General features: G+C 40.3%; 1 protein-coding gene across 3 annotated transcripts in view; it reads right to left on the bottom strand.

Moving 5' to 3' along the window:
* CABLES1 (Cdk5 and Abl enzyme substrate 1) overlaps positions 1-15,225 on the bottom strand; it is a 57,598-nt gene extending 42,373 nt beyond the window's left edge. The window contains exon 1 of one of the 3 annotated variants that reach the window (XM_063299185.1): positions 14,111-15,225. In XM_063299185.1, coding sequence (XP_063155255.1) covers positions 14,111-14,799 — 689 coding nt within the window. In that variant the 5' untranslated portion in view covers positions 14,800-15,225. The remainder of the gene's footprint in view (positions 1-14,110) is intronic. The other 2 variants (XM_063299183.1, XM_063299184.1) reach the window with 2 other exon arrangements.
* Between the last annotated feature and the right edge of the window lie 8,104 nt (positions 15,226-23,329).

Below are 23,329 nucleotides of genomic sequence, written 5' to 3'. Positions count from 1 at the left end.
TATATATTCCTAAATGTTTATTCTAATGATAAAATAATCCCTTTTCTATAGTTATCGTCACAGAAAATAGGATAAAAGAGAATAAACTGCTGTTCAAGTTGTGCTACAAACACTAAGTACAATGGACAGAAAATGACAAGATTAGATTGTTTTACAATGTCTCCAAAATGTTCCCTTTACACAAAATTTGCTAGTTTTTCTGATATTGACTATACTGTGAAGTATGCAACCAGTATTTGTATGTGCTTCCCCTATATTGTTCTACAATGCAGAAAACTACCTAATTCCCAGCATTATTCAAATATATGAACATGTCATAATGTTACTCCATTTTTGTTAGCAGTCTTTCTGTGATATCATTTTTAAAGAGTTCATTCTTTCAGTCTCTCTTCCACTACACTTTTCTTCAAAGGTTATTTGATCACTTGGCTAGCTTCCAAAGGGCTTGTTTTATGCTTATACTACACAAATAGAATATTATGAGAATGTTATGAGGGGGAACTAATTGCTACCAAGTTCTTTTTGTCATCTCTGTGTGGGGAAGAAGGTTATTAGCCCTAAAACCAACCCATGTCCAGATGCAACAAGGGGCCTACAGATAGAAGACAAAGGCCATCAGGTGTTTCTGCATGCATGCATGCATGCCTAACTGCATGCATGTATAACTGCATACATAAATAAACTGCTTAACTCAAGGTGACTGCAAAGGCAAAAGAGACCAGGTCTTGGGAAGGAATGAGCAAGTTGTTAAGGAGAGATTTTCACAAAAGATTACTCAGTCCTAAGAAAGAGGTAAGCCTGAGAAAGAAACTCAAAATAACCCTGCCTTGATTTTATTTGGTATAAAATCTACACACTTTCAAAATTCTGTTATTCTACCATACTACGCTAAAGAGCATTCCTGGAATCCATGCCACGCTTGTTTTTCTTGACCTGGCCTATCTCAAAAAGCTGACATCAAGATACAGCCAGTACAGCAATTGGGACAAAGCTTACCTCCATCAGGAGCGATTGCACAATGTGCTGTGCAAACAATATCGCTCTACTGGAAAAGTTTCTGGGGGGAAGGGGGATCAAGATCAATTCCTGACTTTCACGACACAGTGAGAACTGTTCATGGTGGCCGACCAGCAGAATTTCTTGCAAATCAAACTAAGGCCACCTTTTTCCTTAGTCTGCTGAAAGACGTAGTAGCCAATTGAACCATGCCATTCATTGAGGGAAGTGATGCATGGTTGGATAATTACCAGAACCTCATGCAACGATTTAGAATTGCTTTTGAGATTCAGCTGGGAGAGCAAGCACCAATCAGAAGATCTGCAAACAGAAGAAATCACAAAGTACGTGAATACATAAAGGATTCCCAGTTGTATGCCCAAAATGTGTGTTGGAATAATCTTGCTCTGATTCACCAGTTTTGGGAAGGACTCTCTGATGAACTGATAGATGAGTCGGTAAGACAAGGCACACCAGAGAATTTGGAAGAACTGTTTCAGCATTGTGTGTTAACTGATGGATGACTGGAAGAACTGATGCACAGAAGTAATAATAGGGAGAGGTTTTACAGCCCTTCAACACCCCTATCCGTTTCCCTGTGACTTATTTGGATTCTAGCATAGGAGAGCCCATGCAAATAGGAGCAGTAAAAAGATTCTTGATTGCAGCAGAGAAATAAAGCGGGATCTCAATTTATGGTTTTACTGTAGCATACATCTAGCCATGACTTGTTCTGCTAAAGTTCTTCTTAGTCTGGAAAGTGTTACACCTGTAGAACTGGACTTTACCTCCTGAGTAAAGACCTGAATCAGTCTAGAGTCTCACCTTTAGGAAATTCTGCAGACTCCCCTTTCAAGAGCTCAGTAGGGAGGCACTCAAACAATTAAAAGGAACTCAGGCAAGTGCATTTGATTATCCCTGTTACTCTTTGTATCCCCACTGATGCAAAAATACAACTCTCTGCTCTTCTAGCTTCTGGAGCAACAGCTAATTTCATAGATAAGACTACAGTGCATCAGTCTGAGTTGCTCACATCATTATTAGAGAACGCTATGCTAGTTAAGACAATTGATGGGCAATCTCTTCATGCTGGTCATATTTTGCGATGTACAACTCCTCTGCAGTTGAAAATATATGATTGTATAGAATTCTTACCACTTTATCTCACAACTCCCTTATATGTCCCCATAATATTGGGCACAGACTGGCCACAAACTCAAATCTAGATATCCACTGGCAGCAAGGGACAATTTCTTTTCCCTTTTGAAAGTATCAGGAGCACCATTGGCAGGCATTCCATTCTTTTTCCTTCTCTGTCTTCCACACCACTGCCTGAACCTCCTTCCTTGCCAGAAAAGTACACAAATTTTGCTGATGTTTTAGGGGAGGAGGAAGCGGTTGCCTTGCTTCTTCATTGGGCATGTGACTTATCATTCACTTAAAACATGGAAGCCAGATTCCAAGTAAAAGGCAATATCCCATGACTAGTCAAGAGTTATCCACATTAGAACTGTTTCTGGATGACAATCTGAAGAAACAAATTCTTCACCCTTCTACATATCCAACATGTGGGCCTACTTTTTTTTTTTTTTGTAAAAAAGAAAGAGAGTTATGTGTGATTATAGACTTCTGAACTCTGCAACCATTACGGACCACTACCCACTGCCTCTTATATCACATACTTTCATATATCACTTTCAGAAGGCATGCATTTTCACTAAATTGGATTTGAAAGGAGCTTACAATTCAATCCAAATGAAAGAGGGCCATGAATATTTTACAGCTTTTGATACCCAGTATGGCAAATTTGAATTCATAGCAATACCCTATGGATTGGTTAAATGCACCACAGTCTTCTCTAGGTTTATGAATATTTTCTGATATTTTAAACAAATATGTAGTGGTATACCTAGTGTCATGTTCACCGTTTCAATGTTAAATGTACATCGTAATGTTTCGCATGTCATTTTGCTGATGCGTGTTTAGGTTGGGAGGGGAGGAGGATTCTGTCTCCTGGGATGTTATCTGTATTCAGTTGGATTGGAATGTGTTTGGGTTATTTCGTGTGTTCAAGGTTTTCTTCCCAGGACATCAGCAGAAATTGTCACCAGCACCTGCGGTGGGGAATTTGAAACGGTTTGGGCGAGGAGAGGGATTACATTCGCACCAAGGGTTTTTAGTTTGTATTTGGCGCGCTTTTGCTCATTCTCAGCTTTCTCTGTATTTGCACACTATTCTTTAATAAATCAGATATCATTAAGCTTCTACTTGTGAGTCTGGTTTTGTTAGGGTAGGCAATCATTACACCTAGACAATTTTTTTTTTTCAGAAGACCCATTCTTGCATGAAACTCCTCTAAAAAATATCCTAGAACACCTTCGCAGGCACAAACTGTTAAAATGGAGAAATGTGCAATCTTTCCCAGCTAGACTATTTGGGTTATCACATTTCTATAGAAAGAGTAGAAATGTATCCTGGAAAGGTACAATCCATTCTCACAAGGCAAGCACCTAGAAATGTGAAAGATATTCAATGTTTTCTGGGCTTTGTCAATTTTTATAGATGATTCATCTCTAATTTTGCAGAATGCACAAGACTAGTTACTCAACTTCCGAAAAAAGGACATACATTTAAAGGACATACATTGCTCTGGATCTACTCCAGAGCAATCTATCTTTCAGGACTTGAAGAATCTCTTTTCATTGTCCTACTACTTAGGCATCCAGATATCACTCATCCCTTTCTTGCACAAACCGATGCTTTGGACTGAGATTTGGGAATTTTTCTCCTGCAGGCTTTGGCAGAGGAAGGGAGGATCTCTTGTCTTGCACCTTTTACTCCACACTCCTTTTCTTGGGTGGAAACTATGATATTTTCAGTAAAGAGCTGCTAGCCATAAAAGCAGTGTTCCAACAACAGAGACATTAATTGGAGGGAGCAACCCATCCTGTAGGAGGTACACACAGTTCACAGGAATTTGGAGCACCTGCAGAAGGCACAGACCCTCACTTCATGTCAGATCACGTGGGCACAATTTTTCTTCCATTTCAATTTTTATATCTATGTTCTTAGTGACAGAACAAGCTGTAATATGCACGCTCACAGAAGCCTAAATATGATACCCTCTCCCCCCACACAAAATATTCGATGGCTATCTCTTCTAACCACAATCTTAAAACAGAATAATTTGACTCCCCCAGAAGGGGCACTCTAGAGAAGCCAAGGGAGACCCACAGACTGATTCTCCTCCCTTCTCTGTGACTGAAGGACACTTGTTTCACAATAGTCATTTATATGTACCTCTTCCTCTCAGGGAACAGGTGTTACAACTTTGCCATGACAATAAAACTGATAGACATGGGGGAGTGTTCAAACTGTTGCATCTTGTGCTAAGGGAGTTTTGGTAGCCAAGAATGAGGGCTGATGTCAAGGATTACATTTCATCCTGTCATATCTGGGCTGGGCTAAGATTACCATGACTAAGCCAGGTGATCTGCTCCAGCCACTCCCCTCCACTCCAGGACTGTGGGATGTGGTTTCCCTGGATTTTATTATCAATCTTCCCTGTAAAAGTTTGCTTGACCATTTTGGTGACAGTGGATTTGTTTGCCAAGATGATTCATTTTATTCCTTGCAAGGCCTCTTTCCACTTACTGGACATTCATATTCTCATGATCCATAATCTAATGGACAATCAGAGAAGACAAACACATTACTTGAATAGAATTTGCACTGCTATGTCTCTTATCAGCAGGGCAATTGGCCTTATTGTTGCCTCTTGCAGAATTTGTCACTGCATTCCTCTACTGGCATGTCTCCCTTTCAATATTTTACTGGTCACTCTTTGTTCAAGAGAAGCTGCCCTATCCCTTGCATTCTGTACCTGTTCTTCCCTCCACCCACTGGTTCTGGTGGATGGGGAAGAGAAGCACTAGGTGGAATGTATTCTGGATTTTACACACAGGAGGGGACATCTAGAATTCACTGGAGGGGCTCCCATGAATCAGAGAGGTCATGGGAGGAGGCAAAGGATGTCCATGCACCATAACTTGTCCACTGATTCCATCTGAAATTCCCACTCATGCCTCATCCCCATTAACTGCCACCAGTATCGATAGGCAATGACCGCCAGAATGAAGAAGACTCTTTGCTTCATGCCACACTAGACCCTCCAGTGATGGCTGCTGTACAACAGGAGGGGAGGGGGTACGTTCCATTTCTCTCTAGCCTTTTCAGCCAGACTTTTCCATTGGCCTAAGGGAGAAAGTGGGGAGGGATTCTGTGTCCATTTCCCTGGCCGGTCTTTGCATGTGGGAGGGCGGAGGGATTCTGATGGTGGGAGTAGTATGAAGGAATGTAGACTTGGCCTTGGCAATGGGAAAGGAGCTTTCAGAAAAGATTACTCAGTCCTGAGAAAGAGGAAAGCATGAAAAAGAAACTCAACATAACCCTGACCTGATTTCATTTGGTATAAGAAAGAAATCCTGACAGGCTTTCAAGATTCTGTTAGTTTACCGTACAATAATAAAGAATATTCCTGGAATTCCTGCTGTGCCTGTTTCTTGACCCTGCCCACTTCGAAGGGCTGAAGTGACACAACCACTCTTCATTACTCTCCAATGGGTCCAACCAATGCTGAGTAAGCTAAACTGAACTTCCCAATACTCCTCCGCACATCCCATGGTTGGAACAGAATGGAACATTTATCAGGATAGAATAAACAGAATTCTCAAAACCTGAATTTAATTTTTTTCCACACAAAATTCTACTTTTACTTATCAGCAGGGCAATTGCTACTCTAAACTTTTACCTAGAACCAGGCTGTGTGTGATTGCCACTGCCAAGCAATTTACAATAGGAAATCTTTGCTCATATGACTACAAATCACCCAGGCCCATCCAGTTTTACTTCTGCCCACCAAGGTCTAGAAGCACCCTGATTATGCAGTGATTTATGAATTGATGTATTAGCATCTTAACATCTAGCAGCTCTACAAAACATGGGGGGGGGAAGAAGGCAGGGTATAGTGAATACATGTACAACCCCTGTCCAAACCACAAAAATGATAACCTTGATAAATATAATCTACTATATAATTACATAAACTGTTAACACAAACAGAAAAGCCAAGGAACTCTGATTATAGCTTTATAGGAGCTTCAGAAAGCTTCGTGAAAACAAGTATGTGTAATGCAGAAAATGACTATATTGCTTCATTCATAATAAATGGCACAGATCCATCTCCAAGTGGCTATTCTTTCAATTGAAAATAAAAACTGTAGGAACCTTAGAGGATGACAGACATAATATATGACCAAAAGAAAAAAAAGAAAAGAAACCTGCTCCATTTCTTTTAACTATCTATTTCTTCTAATCCTCAAGGCTCATGTTTTATCATACATATCTAATGACTCACCTTGAGATGAGCTAATGTTTTTCATCAAGCAGTTTCATTACTACACATCTACCTGCAATTACATGGAATTTATCCACTGCTTCCACATTTACAGGGAGCAAAAGGTCACACCTGAATGAGTAGACCTTCTGTTTAAACTAAGAACATGCATATTCACTAATATCTGCATAACTCAGAAACATAATACAAATAGTTCAGTGAGAGCATTTATAATTATACTGATCAATTTTAAAGCAGAATTTGCGACAAAATCTCACAGTGAGGGTGTTGAGGTTTTCCTACTAATAGATTAAGACTGCTATTGTGCCTAATCATTTAGGCCAGGTGAAGGGGTTGTATTAGATTGTCTCCTCGCACGTGCTTCATGCAAAATAGCCTGGGGGGAGGACCTGCCCGGACTTGTTTTCTCACTTCCTTTTTTTTCTCTCTGCCGATACGTAGCAAGCAAGGCTTGCTCCAAGGGAGCTAAGTCCTTTAAATATGTTTTGTTTTTGCTTTCTGTAAATAAATTATTTTTATAGAAATGCTTGGTGTGTGACTTTTTTGACCTCTCCTGGGCTAAAGGCTTTCCCAGCATCTGCCAACAGAGGGTTTTAGTTAGTCAGCTAGCCACCCAAGCCCTCTTTCCGTGTCTTCCATTTCTCCCCTACTACCTTATTATTCAAGGTTTATTTTCCCCACTAATAAATAAGCATTTGCAACTACTGAGCATGCTATTATGATTTGATTATGTGCCAACAAGTCGGTATTGATTCTCAGCAACCACACAAATAGATTTTCTTAACGCAATTTTAGAAGAAGTATTTCCCAATCTCTCTCACACATCAGATATCTCTTCTAAGGTGTGCCTTTCTGCAATGTCTACACATTTCATCTGAAAGCATATGTAGATTTAATTCAATTAATGATCCACAAAAATGGTGCCAGGTGATCAAATCTGACCAATATGGCAAATGCAGCAGATAAGACTACTTCTTTCTGAAATTACATTAATAATCAGAAACAAAGTTGTACCACTTTTAAATTCCACTTTTAAAGTACAGCACAGCATCACTGATAAAACCTAATTCTTCCCTGACCTGAGGATTTTGATTATGCAGTGTAAGCCACATATTCTAACTAGCTACCCAAATCTAACAAAAAATTGCAGACTGCTACAAACAATTCATATTTATATGAATACTCTGGTGAAGTTTGTTTGTTTTTTTCCCATCGTTGTAATGTAGGGATATATATGGTATAACAGTCATTTTCTTTTCTCCCTATGTTTTATAATATTTATCTCCCAACTTAAAGATGCAATTAATATTTCACTGTTACTGCAAAACCAACAGTGCTCTAGATTACATTGTGTTCTGTAGTCTGTATTTGAAACCTGGAGCTGAAGAAAGGCAACAAATGGGAAGAATTTTTATTTGGCTTTTCTTAAACCAGGTGCTGGTTTATATAATAAGTTTATACAGTTAAAAAGTAAACATAAAAACTTTATGTTGTACCTGATAATGGGATGAAAATTTAAACGAAGATAATAAGAAGGTTCACAATGCAAAAATAAGTATATCAAGCGACCAAAATATAAATCAGGCCACATCATTTAGTTTTAGGGAATTGTGCCCACACGTGTATTGGAGTTTGGCTGAACAAATGAAACTACAAGACACCCAGAGTCAACAGTAGTTCCTAATCTATAAGATTCATTCCATAGTTTCAAAGTATATCACACAAGAACATGCAGAAGCCAAAATAAATGAATACATCATTTCTACTTTCTACTGGCATGACTGGTTCTGTCAGATTATTTTTCCAGGAGCAGAAGCTGCTCTGTATTCAGTTAATCTGTTCTACACATAACCAGAAACTGAAGGATTCCTGTAATGATTAATTTGTATCATTTTTTTCATTTTGGAAAAATGGCTTGAAGCTGAATTCTAACCATCTTTAGTCAGAATTTATTTCCTAGTAAATTCAACTATTATACTACCAAAATGAGGTAGCACATAAATAAAACAATGCAAAATGACATCACAACACATGGGGAATAAAGATTAGAAAGAAGATAGCTTCTGTAGATACTACACTTCAGTTTCTACTTTACTTTGAAAAGCAGAGCTAAAATGATGCATATGAAGAAACTAAAAAAGAGCACCCTCCAGATTACAACATGCCAACTTGTAGCATTATGCATTACTACAATTAGTAATTAGCAGATAATTTATGAATACATACAGCAGTACATATTTTGGATGTCAAATGGATGCTACCAGAAGAATGAATATAACATCAGCAACATAATACTTAGTTGCAGACTCCTATGAAAGTAATTTTGTGTGTGTGTGTAAATGCACCTTCGAGTCAATCTTGACTCCTAGCAACTACCTGGACAAGTCCCTGAAGTTTTCCTGGAAACGTTTTCAGAAGTGGTTTGCCATTGCTTGCTTCCTTGGGCTGAGAAAGGGTGACTGGCCTAAAGTCACCCAGCTGGCTTTGTGCCTGAGGTAGGACTAGAACTCACAGTCTCCCGGTTTCTGGCCTGGTGCCTTAACCACTACATCAAACTGGTTCTCTAGTTATATACACCGGTAAAATTTCCTTATATGAATTAGGCCTTTTTGATAATGGATAGAGATAACAGATCTGTGGGCATGAAACTCACAAATTCCCCCTTTGAATGACTAGACTAGCAAAAGAATAATAATAATGATAACAACAACAACAACAATAAAATGTGGTTTGGCATTTGCTGAAAAATATGTTATGTGGTTTTCACAGCTACATGGACAATCCACAGTAGAAGTGAGATGGAGAGAATCTCATTTATATACGGGTTTTATATCCTGTCTGTCAACAGATTAATTTGAATACTATTCTACATTTAATTGAGGCATTAAAACAACTTATCTGACATGTCTAATTCAGTTGGTCATGTAGTTCAAAGGGCAATAATTGCTTATTTAGATGCTATATTTCCATAAAATTAATTAGAATCATAATAACACAGTTAAAACTTCATTTAAAAATCACTAGAAGAGGTAGCATTCAACCAATTAAACATTCAAAAGACTTACCAAGATTTCCACCAAAGGGAGGGAGGGAGGGAGGGAGGGAGGGAGGGAAGGAAGGAAGGAAGGAAGGAAGGAAAGGGCTTTAGTCAAATATTACCATGATGCAGTCCCAGCCCACAGGTTGCCACTTTCACACAAGATGTTTTACCTCTGGCAAAGAACTGGTAATAAAATGTGCATTGGCATGTCACATATATCAATATCACTAAGTAGGTAATAGCCTACTTACATTAGGCTCAAATTAAATATTTGAAGCAGAGAAAATATGGAATATATAGTGAGTTGCATCTATTGTCTATTGGTGGAGCTCTCTAGTAAACCTTGAGGATTATTTCATAAAAGGACAGAATATAAATCTTTTAAATGATAAAATCCTTTTCAAGGCTTTAACTAAATGCCAAATCACTGTCAGAGCATTATTATAAATATACAAAATAAATCTGGAATGAATTATTAGCTGTGTTTACACAACATGCTAAATCCAGATTAGGAAATGCAACTGTTGTTTTGACAGAACATGTTATGCCCAACAAATAAACCTTATTATGGATAAGCATGATGCCTGATTTCCAAAACTTGCTAAAGCAATGGCTCAGTTCCAAAACAATATGATGAACCAAAAACTATGCACTCTCATTTTCACTTGGTGTAAGCATGCTGTAGGAACTCAGCTCTATTAATTTAAAAAAAAAAAACTTATCAGAGCCTTTAAGCTCCAGGAAGCATGCTCCAAATTAGTAAAGAAAAACAAAAACAGGCCAGAACTGGTAAGACGGAAGTAGTAGGATATCACAAATAAATGTTAAATTTTGACCAGGGAAATTGGACTTCTGTGCTCCTATTAACCTGATTTGGGTGGCTGAAGGCTGTCGTATGCCTTTTCTTTCATCTCAGAGGGGTTTTGTTGTAAATGCTATATTCCTGAAATAAAGATGAGGACAATTGTGATAACACTTATCTCACATTAACTAATACATTAATTAACCTTTTCTATGTCAATCAGCTACAGCCTACCACTGATCAATTTATTATAAAAACCACCTTGCCTCTAAGATATGGTCACAATTCCTTTTTTTTTTCTTTATAAGCAGTAATGTTTACATTGAGAGATTATCCCATCAATAAATTAACCTCCTTCATGGAGAGAAAGAGAGCCAGTTTGGTGCAGTGATTACGGCATCAGGCTAGAAACAGGGAGACCTTAGGTAGAAAGCAAACTGGGTAACCTTGGGCCTCTCTCAGCCCTAGGAGGCAGGCAATGGCAAACCACTTCCAAAAAACCTTGCCAAGAAAACTGCAGGGACTTGTCCAGGCAGTTGCCAGAAGTCAGCACTGACTTGCAGGCACACACACGCACACACACAAAGAGAGAGAGAGAGAGAAATCTAGTACAAATACATATGCGCACATACGAATCCTTACCCAAGCAATCCCACATTATAGCAAATAAATACACATTTACCTTTATAAACATCTATCCTGACTCCAACAAGTGCTGCCATGCACTATTTTTACCCTATCCAGATCAACCAGGCTACCTGACATCATAGGCCAGATACAATCCTGTGATTTCAACTACAACCACCAAATGCTTGCCTTCTGACAATTATTTTTGTTAAGATCTGAATCAAGTTTAAAGCATTTAGGGGAAAAGATTCACAGGATCGTCACTCTTATTTATTCACTGATCACTGCTTAAAAGACTTTTTTTAATGTTTCAAAACAGGTAAGGTAAAGGTAAAGATGCCTTTGAGTTAAATTCGGCTCTTGGAGATGGCATTTGTGAAAGTTTCTTGGCATTGTTCCATTGCAGCTGCCTTCTCCCAAGACCTTTTTCCTGACTCCCTAGCCTAGCCAATAGGCTTGGAATTCCCAAATGGCCCTTCATCCAAGCAAGAACCAGGCCAACCCTGCCTAACTTCCAAGATAAATAGAACGTTCACTCTTCAAACAAACAGGCCGTAGCAGCTTCCCATTAAATAAAGATCAATGCTGAAGAACAGAATGCAAGTGATAGGGTGGTACATCAGCTCATAAATAATGCATGATAACAGCAGAGAATAAATGAAGGGATTAAGATTTCAGATACTAAGACAGATCAACACTCAGAAGAAAACATACAAAAGATTAGATATGAGTGTTACTTTAAATGGCAGTCTACCAGATTTAACCTCAGGAAGATAATGGAGATGTTGCTTCTCATTAATTTTGCTATAATTTCCTGAAATGAGGACCCCATTAAAAATGAAAATTTATAGACCTCCATATAATATGCTAAACCCATTATGACAGTTTATCAGTGCTATCAGAACAGAGAAGGCGAGGAGAGAATGAATGAGGCTCTCCAAGCTACTTCTTTGCATCAGTAGTAAGGGTTGAGCAGCTGGTTTCTTCCCTCGTAGGAGTTCTATTTGTCACCAAACTCAACAACTGGAACAGAACAGAAAGGGAGGATCTAATCAAGATGCAGAAATAGCTTATATCTTTCATTCAGAAGCAACTGTCAAAAATTGGGGAGGCTCACCTTTGATTATGTAGTTTCAGCATTAATAATATTTTAAGTGTTATTCTAAACATTGCTGAATGGTATTTCAGAGATTGAAATGCAATTGAGAAAAAAAAGGCTTCCTCATTAACCTAAAAAGCAGGTTTAGAAATTATTGCCACAAACTTTCATGACAAGAGAAATGGCACAAGTCCTGATATCCAGACTAGTGCCAAGATTTGGTCAGCTGAATTCAAATCCCTAATGAAATTCAGCATGCTCATTTTGCTTATGAACAGAGACTGCAGGAAAATCAGGTACAACATTTATTCAAACTCTGCCAAGGCTGCACCAGAGTATTTTGTCACATTGCATATTGCTTTTCAGGGCTCTAAATGTTTTAAAATGAAGTTCTTAAAATAAGTCAGCATTCTGCCTACAAAGATGGGACAAGTCTTTTGAGATTTATTTATTTTATTTATTTTCTATCCCGCCTTTATTATTTTTATAAATAACTCAAGGCAGCAAACATACCTAATACTCCTTCCTCCTCCTATTTTTCCCACAACCACCACCCTGTGAGGTGGGTTGGGCTGAGAGAAAACCGGCCCAAGGTCACCCAGCCAGCTTTCACACCTAAGAACTCGCAGACTCCTGGTTTCTAGCCCAGCACCTTAACCACTAGACCAAACTGGCTCTATATGAGTTGCCAAGAAGTTCTTATGTGCTATGTCAGACAGAGGCAGACTAGCATGAAAATTCAGGAGTTTGTATTGGCCCATCTATCAAAGAAACTACTGGCAGAACTAATTCTTCCATCTCTCCCAGTGGTTTCCCAAGCCTACTCTGGAGGAACTCTGCACACAGCATCAGGACAGCAAAGGAAAGTCTCACTGTGCAAGCAAAAGTCCATTCATGTAATGTAGTGGATATAGTCTCAGGATTAATTCTAAATTTAATATCGAAGCCTACTAATACTAATGCTTTAATATGAAGCCTACCAATGCTGCCTGCAATTATGCTAGATCTTGTACAGAACATAAAAGTGACTGGGTCTACTATTGGTGTAATAGAGGGTTTACAAGGTAGGCTGCTGTGCATTTTGCAACAATTTCTGCACTTTCAAAAAAATAATACTTAGAAGCATTTTACATTTCTATTCTTAGGCTTCTCGGGCCTAAATATCTTTCCCCCTTCAGAATTCTATGTGTCTACAGAGGATCGGGCTGCATAGCAGATTTTTTTTTTAAAAAAGCAAGATTCCTTTATCTGGAGCTCAACTCCTGCTAAAGTCATGCCCATGTTCATGCAGTTTTCTTGGCAACAGTACAGAGATGGAGTGCCACTGCCTTCTTCCGAGGTGCTTTAACTCCTTTAGTCTGTCTTATAGCCTTGAGATTTCCTAAGTCTCTCATCCAATACTAACCAAGCTCAAGCCCCTTTAGCTTCTGAGCCCACACAGGTGCAACATGTCAACTGTTGACAAAGAGAGTGAACTAGACTCCTGATTTAACCTGCAGATATGCACTGGTGGAAAGATCAACTAAGTACAGCAGTGTCAATGCATAACAACTAAATCCCCTTACATGATATTTCCACATACTCCCTTTTCACTATATTTTCACTTAAGTTCAACTCAAATCCCTTTTGCTAAATTTTAGAGCCTTAGAGTACAGAAAATCCTTTGAACGTGAAGAAAATATTTTCTTCTCACCACTGTGTAAAAATTGACTCCTCTACCTACCCACACACGTTGGAGAGTAGATGGAAACATTTTTGAGATGCCTCAAACCCTGACATTTCTCATGACAGCTGTTCAAAGCTTTTTTGGAATTAAGCGGCATATAAATTGCAGTAATAAATACATAACTGGTCAAAATTGAGAACTGACAATAATGCTCTCCTGAGCTCGGAATGTAAGCAACAGTTACCAGCCCTGGGATACCTTCAATATTCTTAAAGAATTGGGTGCCCCTGGGCATGTGCAGAGTGACACAAAAATCAGTCTCCACATCTCAGAAATCAGATACCAAAGACCTTCCAGGTAAGATTTAAACTTTGGTTTCCTCCCTCTCCCCCTTCCTGTCCCCCCACCTTTTGAAGAAAGGGAGACACCCACACCCACTCGAGACCCTTCTGGATGCCACCTACCGGGACCTCTGCAACTCAAAAGCGCTGGCGCCCACCGGGCCTTGCTCCAGGCAGCAATAGTTCTGTGGGACGGCTCTGGCGAAGGAGACAGGCAGGATTCCCTGAGTGAAAGAGCTGAGGCGACCCCTTGCACAGGGGGTCCCGGAGGAGCCCGGGAGGGCGGCGGCGACAGGCATCTGCACGCTGGCAAAGGCATCTTCATCCTCATCCTGTTCGTCGTCTTCGCCGTGCTGCGGCTGGCCAGCCGATCCCAGGGGGCTCATGAGCTTGATGTTGCTGCTGCTGCCGCCGGCGGCATAAGCTCCGTACTGCTGCGAGGCGGGCGGCTGGAAAGCGCTCAGGTTGGCCCGACGAGTCCGAGTGCTGCTGCTGCTGCTGCTGCTGATACTGCAGGCTGCAGCAGAAGCGGTCCTTGCGGCGACTGCAGCGCCGACGTCGCTCTCTTCTCCGCTCTCCTCGCCCTGCAACACCGGCCGCCCGTCCAGTGAGATATTTGTTAGGAAGGAGAGCGCAGCCTGCCTGCGCCGCGGGTCCATGCGCGGCGGCGGCGGCTTCCTCAAGCAGGGCTCCAGCTGCTGGTGGAATGTGCCGCCGCCACTGCCGCTGTTGGCACTACCGGGGCTGCTGCTGCTGGTGGTGGCGGCGGCGGCGGCGGCAGGAGGAGCCGCCGCCGCCGCTGCCGCCGCCATTGTCTGTGGCGCTCGCTCGCCCGCCCGCCCGTCCGTCCACCCTCCGTCCCTCCCTCGGAGCGGGCAAGAATGAGGCTCCGAGCGGCAGGCAAGACCACCACGGCGGCGAGCGGAGGGTTAGCAGCAGGCTGAGGCGAGGCGAGGGAGCCCCAGCCGCGCGAAGCAGGGGACTTTTGGCTTGCATGGCATGTCTTCCGCCTCCCCCCCGGCTGCCTCCATGGATAGAGCGCCCGACTTTGTGCACCCCCACCCTCTCCTCTTCCTTTCCTCCTCTCCTCTGGCTCCTGCCTTTCTTCTCTCCTTGGCCAAAGTTATTAGCATTTATAGGTGCACTCGGCCCGCCAAGCGCCCGGCGCAAAAACACGGCAATCACGTGTGGGAAACAGAGCTGGGAGGAAAAACAAAAGCTCCGGCCAGGAGGAGGAGGATGATAAAGAGGGAGGAGGAAGAAGAAACGTGGGGAGGAGGAGGAGGAAACTAGGTTTAAGGAAGCTCCTCTAGTGTTTTTTCTTCCTTCTACTTTTTTTTCCAATCTGCTTAGTGGGAGGGGAAGCGAGGAAGGTGGAGTTCCGCTTGTGTTGCACAGCACATGGTCTTGAGGAGATTACATAAATAGGGCCATCTCCTAGAAGTTGATGGGATCTAAAAATTGGTGGATTCCCTTCAGGCTCTTGGTCACTTTTTAACAATCATGTGCTTCCACGACATTGTGAACATACCACCCTCTGCCTTTTCCTGTCTGAGCCAGCTGGACTCATCCTCCACTCCCAATCTGACCGTGAAGCCAGGATGGCTCTTTTCCTTGTAAGACTTGAGGGGTATCTGTTCAGAATAGTATGTACCCATTAAAGCCTCCAGATGCACTCCGGTCACTCTGTGAGCCCTCCATATGTGTTGGACTTAAACTCTGATTCTAGTTAGTGCCTGGGAATTACAGACACTGAAGTCCAACCCAGATGGAGGGCAGCATGCTGGGAAGGGTTGTTTAGATCAACATATGTTTATTCTCAAAAAGTAATACATTTCAAAGAAAGACTTGTCTTAATATAATCCAAGGACTTGAGTCAGGAGGACCTGTTTAGTTCCACATGTAAAAAGAAAGAAAAGGAAGATTTCTGAATGCTCTTGAGTTTGATTTCCCTCTATTTCTATTAGATGTGTAGAAGAAATAAGTCTAAAGATGCAAACTAGACTTCAAACTAGTTTCCAGAAGAGCAGCTGTGCTAGCGTATTGCAGCAAAAACAGGACAACTTGTGTTCGCATTTTATAAACAGAAGGAAAAGTGAACACAGACTGAAATATAAAAGGAGCAATTGATTTTACAAGCATCTCCTGGTAATATCTGTGAGGTTTATAATGTACTATCTGCAGTTAGAAAAACCCAAACTTTGGCCATTTTGTTTTCCAAATGTTATTCTGATTAACACAGCAACAGATCATATGTTTTGCAGGTAGGAAATTAGATCAGCCACCTGACTCAGTAAAAGCCTGCTTCATATATTTCCTGCAGGGCTTGTGGACACGTTCCATCAAGGGATGATCATAGATAAATCACTTGATGCCATTAAAATTGTGGGCCTTTGGAACACATAGCAAATTACGACACAGTTAAGAGAATATGCAGTGATGTAATACCAATTCCCTTCCTTATAAAAGAACCAACTCACGAAACACAATATTGATTTCACTTGTCTTGCATCCTCACCAATCATGTTCCAATTTCTTTCAGACTGAGGGAGGACTGGCAAACTGCCAGGTGTGTGGTGGCTTACTGTGTGTTTCAGAGATTCTTACTTGCTTCTCTGCTGCCTCCTACACCCTCCAGTAGATAGCTTTCAGCTAATGGATTAAATTCTAAACAAAATTGCACATTGCAAAAATATATCACTATTATTGCATATTCAAGGTGTCTATGAAGAACAGTCAGGATGACAATTCCTGCTGAGCTTGTCAAGATCTGTTGATATTTTAGCATGCACTAAAAATTTATCCGTACTGTGACCTCCAGTCTTTTTTTTTCTATTTCTGCAGTATAAAATCAAAACTAAAACTGATTTAATTCATGGGAAATTATCAATTTCTCCTTGTGCTGATCATGTATTCTTACTCTCATGAAACAAGATCTTATAAAGCTACTGATTAGTAACAAAAATGTGTACATTCTCCTCATCTGCATGTCATCATAACTACGGGCTTTATGTCCATCAGTTCCTTACTTCTCCAAGACACTTTGGTTGCCATCACAACAGTCCATAGCTATAACTGTTTCTAGCTGAAACTGGGCAGCTATAACAGCTACCTGGAATGATTTGTGAACTTAACAGTTAAGCCTTTGCTGTTGCTTTATCACACTTCTTATTGCTTTTGATGATTTCACAATGTCTTTTGAATAGAAATGCATATACTTAACATTCATGGTCATAATAATTACATTTTGACAAATACGAAATCTTTTTAATCAACAATAGTGTTTGCATAGCTGTGGTCTTAGGAACAAAATACTGTAATATGCATCTCTAATACAGCTGACACATTTAAAAGTATTCATTTACATGTCTTATCTGTCTGGGAAGTTCAAAATAATGTTTTGGGCTAATCACATTTTAACATCTAAAGCAAATAACAGCTGCTTTCTAAAATCTTAATATGCAAGAAAGTCTAAGTAAATGTGAAACCCACTGACTCCAAAAGAGAAAGAACTCTGTAGATGCCTGGCTTTGATCATTGTAACACTGTGGTTGACCACATTCAATCTTCTGCCATCTTCAGAAAAAGCTTCTGCCTAAAAGGTAGAGAGATGCTGCAAGTCAGTAAACAGTGTTGATCTAAATAGAACACTGTTCTATTTTAGGGTAAGGCAGCTTTCCATCTAAAAATGAGTAAGGGAAAATTATTTCATGGAGTAAATGGTGCTAGCTAGGAAGTATATGATTTTTCAACTGCAAGGCTACAAAGAAACCTTTGAATTGCCTTTATAAATATTATTCCCATTGGCAAGTAGAGTTAACAATAACTATCTTCATTTTAATTATCTAATCCTGTGTGTGTGTATATAAAAAATAAACATGTTTCAACAATATAATAAGAATCAAAAAATAAGAATATATCATGAGAACTGTTTTGTATAACAATTATTAGCTTTATTTATTTATTGCTCAGATTTATATGGCTACCCATCTCACACAAGGTGATTCTGTGCAGCATACAACAATTAAATAAAAACAACAAATAAGTAAAAAAAACGGTTATAAAAGATAAAAGCAATTATTAAAATAAGAATATGATCAAAAAATTTTTAAATATACCAACCCCGCGGAAAGAGCAAGAATATCAATCATAATAGACCCATCTAAGAATGTCCCCTGTTCCCAAAGACGCCCAGGCCCGACGACATAACCAGGTCTTATGGGACTGGTTTAGGAACGATAGCAGGGAAGGAGCAAGCCTAATTTCAGGGGGGAGGATGTTCCACAAGGAGGGAGCCACGGCAAAGAAGGCCTGCCTCCTGGGACCCACTAAATGCAAGTCCCTAGGTGATGGAACCCGCTTACATGTCTTCCCTGCTGGATCTAATGGGATTGGCTGATGTGATTGGGGAGAGGTGGTCCCTCAGATAACCCGGCTCCATGATAATAATAATCATCTTCATCTTCATTATCCTTACTAAACCATTGTTTCTCCCAAAGGAAGTGCAGAGCAATAGGCAGAGTGGTACACACATATGCGCACGCGCACACACACACACGCACACACAAACGTATGCCATAAAGAATTATTTAAACACTCTCATTTTTTTTAAATATAAAGCCCATTAAAAACAACTGGGGTTATTTTACCCAGAAAATATCTGGGTGAATAACCATGTCTTAAGCTGTTGCATGGGTCTAAATGGGGTCAGAGGCAGCCATTCTCCAGAAAGAGAACTCCGTAAATGGGGGGCGGGGGCACAGTAGGTATGGTAGTACCTCTACTATGATCTGACGCCATGGTTGGAATCCTGAATAGGGTCTAAGCTGCTGAAATTAATTCAGCGGATGAGTGATATTGTGTCATGATCGCTGTTGCGATGTTTGCGACATCGTAACAGCTCGCATGACAAAGCGTGGATGTGTGTCAATGACTGGAGAGGTGCAGGCGATAAACCGGACAAAGAAGGTAATGGGTTTGGGAGATCTATTGAACAACAAGGTCTCATCGCCCGGTAATCGACCATTGACACCATTGTCAAAGAAATGATCAGGGCGAGGTTCGGAAGGGCGCGTCTGGGCTTTCGAGGAATATCGAGATCTAATCGCCCGGTAATGGACCCTTACCTCGCAGGAAGATAAACAGGGCGATGCCCGGGGCGAATGGGGCTGGACGACCTCTCACCTATCAAGTCTTGATGGCCTGTCACTCCGTGGAACTCGTGGGGCACACCCGGGGAGTGTGGGGGTGGAGCGCTGTTTGGCGCAAGACTATTTAATTCAACTTTTGGCGCGCTTCCCTCACTCTCAGCTTTTTACTGGTGTGCATTCTATTCTAAATAAAAGCCAGAGCTTAAACTTGATTTAGAGTCTGAGTCTTTTATTTGGTCTTAGGCATTCCTTACATATTGATGGGTGATTTTAAGTCTTTGAGACCAAAATTTTGAATTATGCCTAAAGCTCACAGGCAACCAGTGCAGTGACTTAAGGACCCGTGGAATGAGATCTCACTTAGGAGCCCCACTTACCAATCCTGCTGCTGTTCCACTGTTCCACAGATCTTGTCATCAGGAAGTTTTTCTTTACATCATCTTATGTATGAAATATATCAAATTATATAATCTTCAGGACAAAACTAAAAATGTCATCATGACAACTTACGTAAAATGGAAGTTCTTCATGGCTTGCCATCTGCCTTTCAAGAACTGCAGTCATATGCACACACCCTGTTGCATCATCCAAATCTTACATAAATAAGTGATGAAACCTTGAACAAAAAATGCTCTGTCTGAAACGTACTACCCGTTTGAATGTATGCCTTATTGTTTTGGTAGACACAGATTTTTCTGTTACATAAGAGAAAATGGAAAAAAAAACCATAGAAAGCTTCCTCTACAAATCAGATATTAAAATGATTGTTGTCAATTTTCTTCTGCATCAGCTAAACATGTCAGGAAAACATTGACATCAAAGTCCATTCCCATTATTTCTTACCAAAGAGATGAAATCATCAAATTCTGTTAGCATGTATTCCACATTGTAAACATAAAATTAAGCACAGCACCATTATAGCCATTTATAGTTTATAATGGAATGATTATTTAAAATATTTTTGTTGAAGATGAAATAGGGAAATATATACCTTAATGTGTTTAGTGCCATTGACAAAACATCCTATGTTCAAAGAAAAATGTGCTAGAGATGTAACATGGAGATGGAAGAATGGAAACTGTTTGAGATCCTCTCCTGAGAGCAGGTTATAAATACTTCAATAAATAACAGTGAAATATGCAACTATTTGTTATTTACTGTGTAAATGAGAAGCACTAAGCAAGCAGTTCTTTCTTCTGGAAGTATATATCTGTGGTGGAAAGCCAGATAAAAAGGATTCCTGTCTCTCATATCCTCCCATTCTGAAACTTTGCATGGTTCGCATGCTACTATACCTTGTATGAGCAGAAATGTTCAATGCAATATAACTGGAACAGTATGTTTTGGTGAATGCATTTTATTATGTGTATTGTCTTATTCACTGTTTGGATATCATTAGAGCACTATTTGTAAACAAATATATATGTTGAAAATGAGGGTTTGGACTACTGTATATCTAAGACCAGGAAGACTTTGAAAGCACTGCAGCAAATAATGCTGTTTATGTTGTTTGTATTTTTAAACCTGCAGCAAGGTGTTTCTGCATTCTTGATCACATGATTCAATCTTACAGCTAGGGAAAACTGTGCCTCACAAACTTTCCCACACAGGAAATGCACAGGTTTGCCGTTGGACTGATTTTCAGTGAGATTAACAGTGCGCTGCTGTATATGCCTTCTCTGAAAGAAACCTACTGGGTTTAAAGGAATGTAAGCACACAAGTAAACATGTTGGTAGTAGCACCTATCCAACTTGGGCTGATATCCAAAAAACTAAGCAAGATCAGATGAGGTCAGTGGGAGACTGGGAGACTCTAAACTCAACAGGAATGTTGAAAAACAAACATTCCAGATAGAAAGTGATTTTCACATTGTTGGCAAGAGCACTACACGGATATGTCTACCTGAGAGCTGAGCATAACTTGAGGGAGTCTTTGTCTTTTTACAAAGAGTTGCATTTTAACTCTTTTATTCAAATACATGTACAGTATATAATTAAAGTTTAGAAAATAAATCAAAGCAAAAATAGTACAATTGCTGGAAGTCTTGTTATTGAAGTCTATATTATTAGAAAAATTATAACCTTTTTTCATTGAAAAATGTATTACCATTAGGGAAGTATTAGTTTATATATTTTACAGCTGAACTAAAGGAATGGGTGGAAAGGCAAGAAAGGAAAATCAGTGCAATTGGTTTATTCCTTGGGAAGGAAAAAGAGGCAGGAGACCTTCAATAATGGAAGCATATTTGGCTATGGATTATGAGAATTGAAGTTAAACACACCTGGGCAGTGTGGAGTTAAAGAAATCTGGACATAGCTTCATGATCAAAAAGCATCCAAGATGGTAAAGAATGTATGTTACCTGCTCCTGCACATAGGATAAATGCAATAACTCAGAGGATATGTTATTTAAAGAGCTACTTACTTGAACCTCAGGGGCCTAGCAAGTCATCCATTCTAGGAATGAAACCAGCCACTAGCTAAGCTGGCCCTTTCTTTAAATCCTGAAAATTTAAGAGAAGCCTTATGAAATGAGGAAATTCCTCTCTTTTGCCCATAGCAAAAATAAAACCACCTAATCTGAGACATTCTTTATTTCTAACTCTCACCATGTAACATCTCTTTTTAAAACAACAGTATAAAAATAATAATTTCTTACACTAACCTTCTTTGTGAACGGGGAAATAAACTGGAAATATTAAAATCTAATGTGGAATCCCTATTAGATGATAATGTTTTGTAGAAGCCTCGTTTATTCTTTATCCATCCTGTGCTCCCTTCAGATTATGCAGCAACGTAAAGTAGCAGAGTGCTTGTTCAATTACATCTGGAGCTGTAGAATTTACTTTAAATGTATATTTAGTTTCCAAACAATTAGCTAGAGCAGCAAAGCAAATCCTGCCTTGAAGGTTATTTTCAGTTATGCACATCTGTTGATATAAATATGGATATCATTTTTAAAAAATCTTGTTAAAGTATTTGAGAAAATAGTTATCTGCATCTACAGGTAGTCCTCACTTGAAAACTACCCTGTTTAGCGACCATTTGAAGTTACAATGGCACTGAAAAAGTAACTTTGTGACTGGTCTTTGTACATACAACCGATGCAGCATCCCCTCAGTCACATGATCGAAATTTGGATGCTTTACAACTGGTGGACGTTTATGGCCGTCACAGCCCACTGCAGTCATGTGATCTGCATTTGTGTACTTCGCAGCAGGCTTCCAACAGAGTCAATGGAAAAGCTGCCATAAAATCAGAAGTCATAGTCATATAATGCCTCACTTAACAACTGTGGGTGATTCACTGTTCTGGTTAGACTCAGACAACCAGTAGAATTCAGTTAGAAATCTTTATTTACAAGCAAACTATTTACAGTAGCAATGTCTTTTACTAAATGTTTGTTCAAACCCAAGTGGGCAATGGTGGAGCACTTGGCAAAACAACATTGCCAGGATCAGCTGAGAACTGCAGCAAGGCGACTGGACAGGACTTGGCCAACGATGGCAGCAAGGCTACTGGTTAGGACTCAACTGGAGACAGCAGCAAGACAGCTGGAGATCACAGCAAGACAGCAAGGCAAAACTTGGCTAAGGATCGCAACGAGGCAGCAAGACTTGGCTCGACTGGACTCTGAGGCAGGGCGGCAAGACTCAACTCAGCTGGGCTTCTGGCAAGGCGGCAAGACTCGACTGGGCTTCTGGCGAGGCGGCAAGACTCGGCTGGGCTTCTGGCGAGGCGGCAAGACTCGGCTGGGCTTCTGGCGAGGCGGCAAGACTCGGCTGGGCTTCTGGCGAGGCGGCAAGATTCGACTCAGCTGGTGTAATGGTTGCCTAATCCCAAATACTCAGTCTCACAAGCCAGGGCTTAAAGATAACTGATTTATTAAAGGAATAGTATGCAAATACAGAGAAAGCTGAGAATGAGCAAAAGCGCGCCAAATACAAACTTAAAAGCCTTGCGTCCGAACCAGTCCCGCCCCCAATGCTCGTTAGCAACCCCCCCCAGGTGCTAGCAACCGTTACATGCGCCTGGGAAACTAACCTTGAAAAGGGTACTAACCCAAACATACATTCTGAAGTAGCAAGATAAAGAACACAGCAGAAATGGAAAATACCAGCAAACGTGCAAGCATATAATACACGGATTAGAGGTTTGTCAGGTTTGACATGAGAAACGTTACGATGTTAAC

The sequence above is a fragment of the Candoia aspera genome, chromosome 3 (genome assembly GCF_035149785.1).
Source record: "Candoia aspera isolate rCanAsp1 chromosome 3, rCanAsp1.hap2, whole genome shotgun sequence".
Lineage (NCBI taxonomy): Eukaryota > Metazoa > Chordata > Lepidosauria > Squamata > Boidae > Candoia > Candoia aspera.
This window is presented reverse-complemented; position numbering and strand designations above follow the sequence as displayed.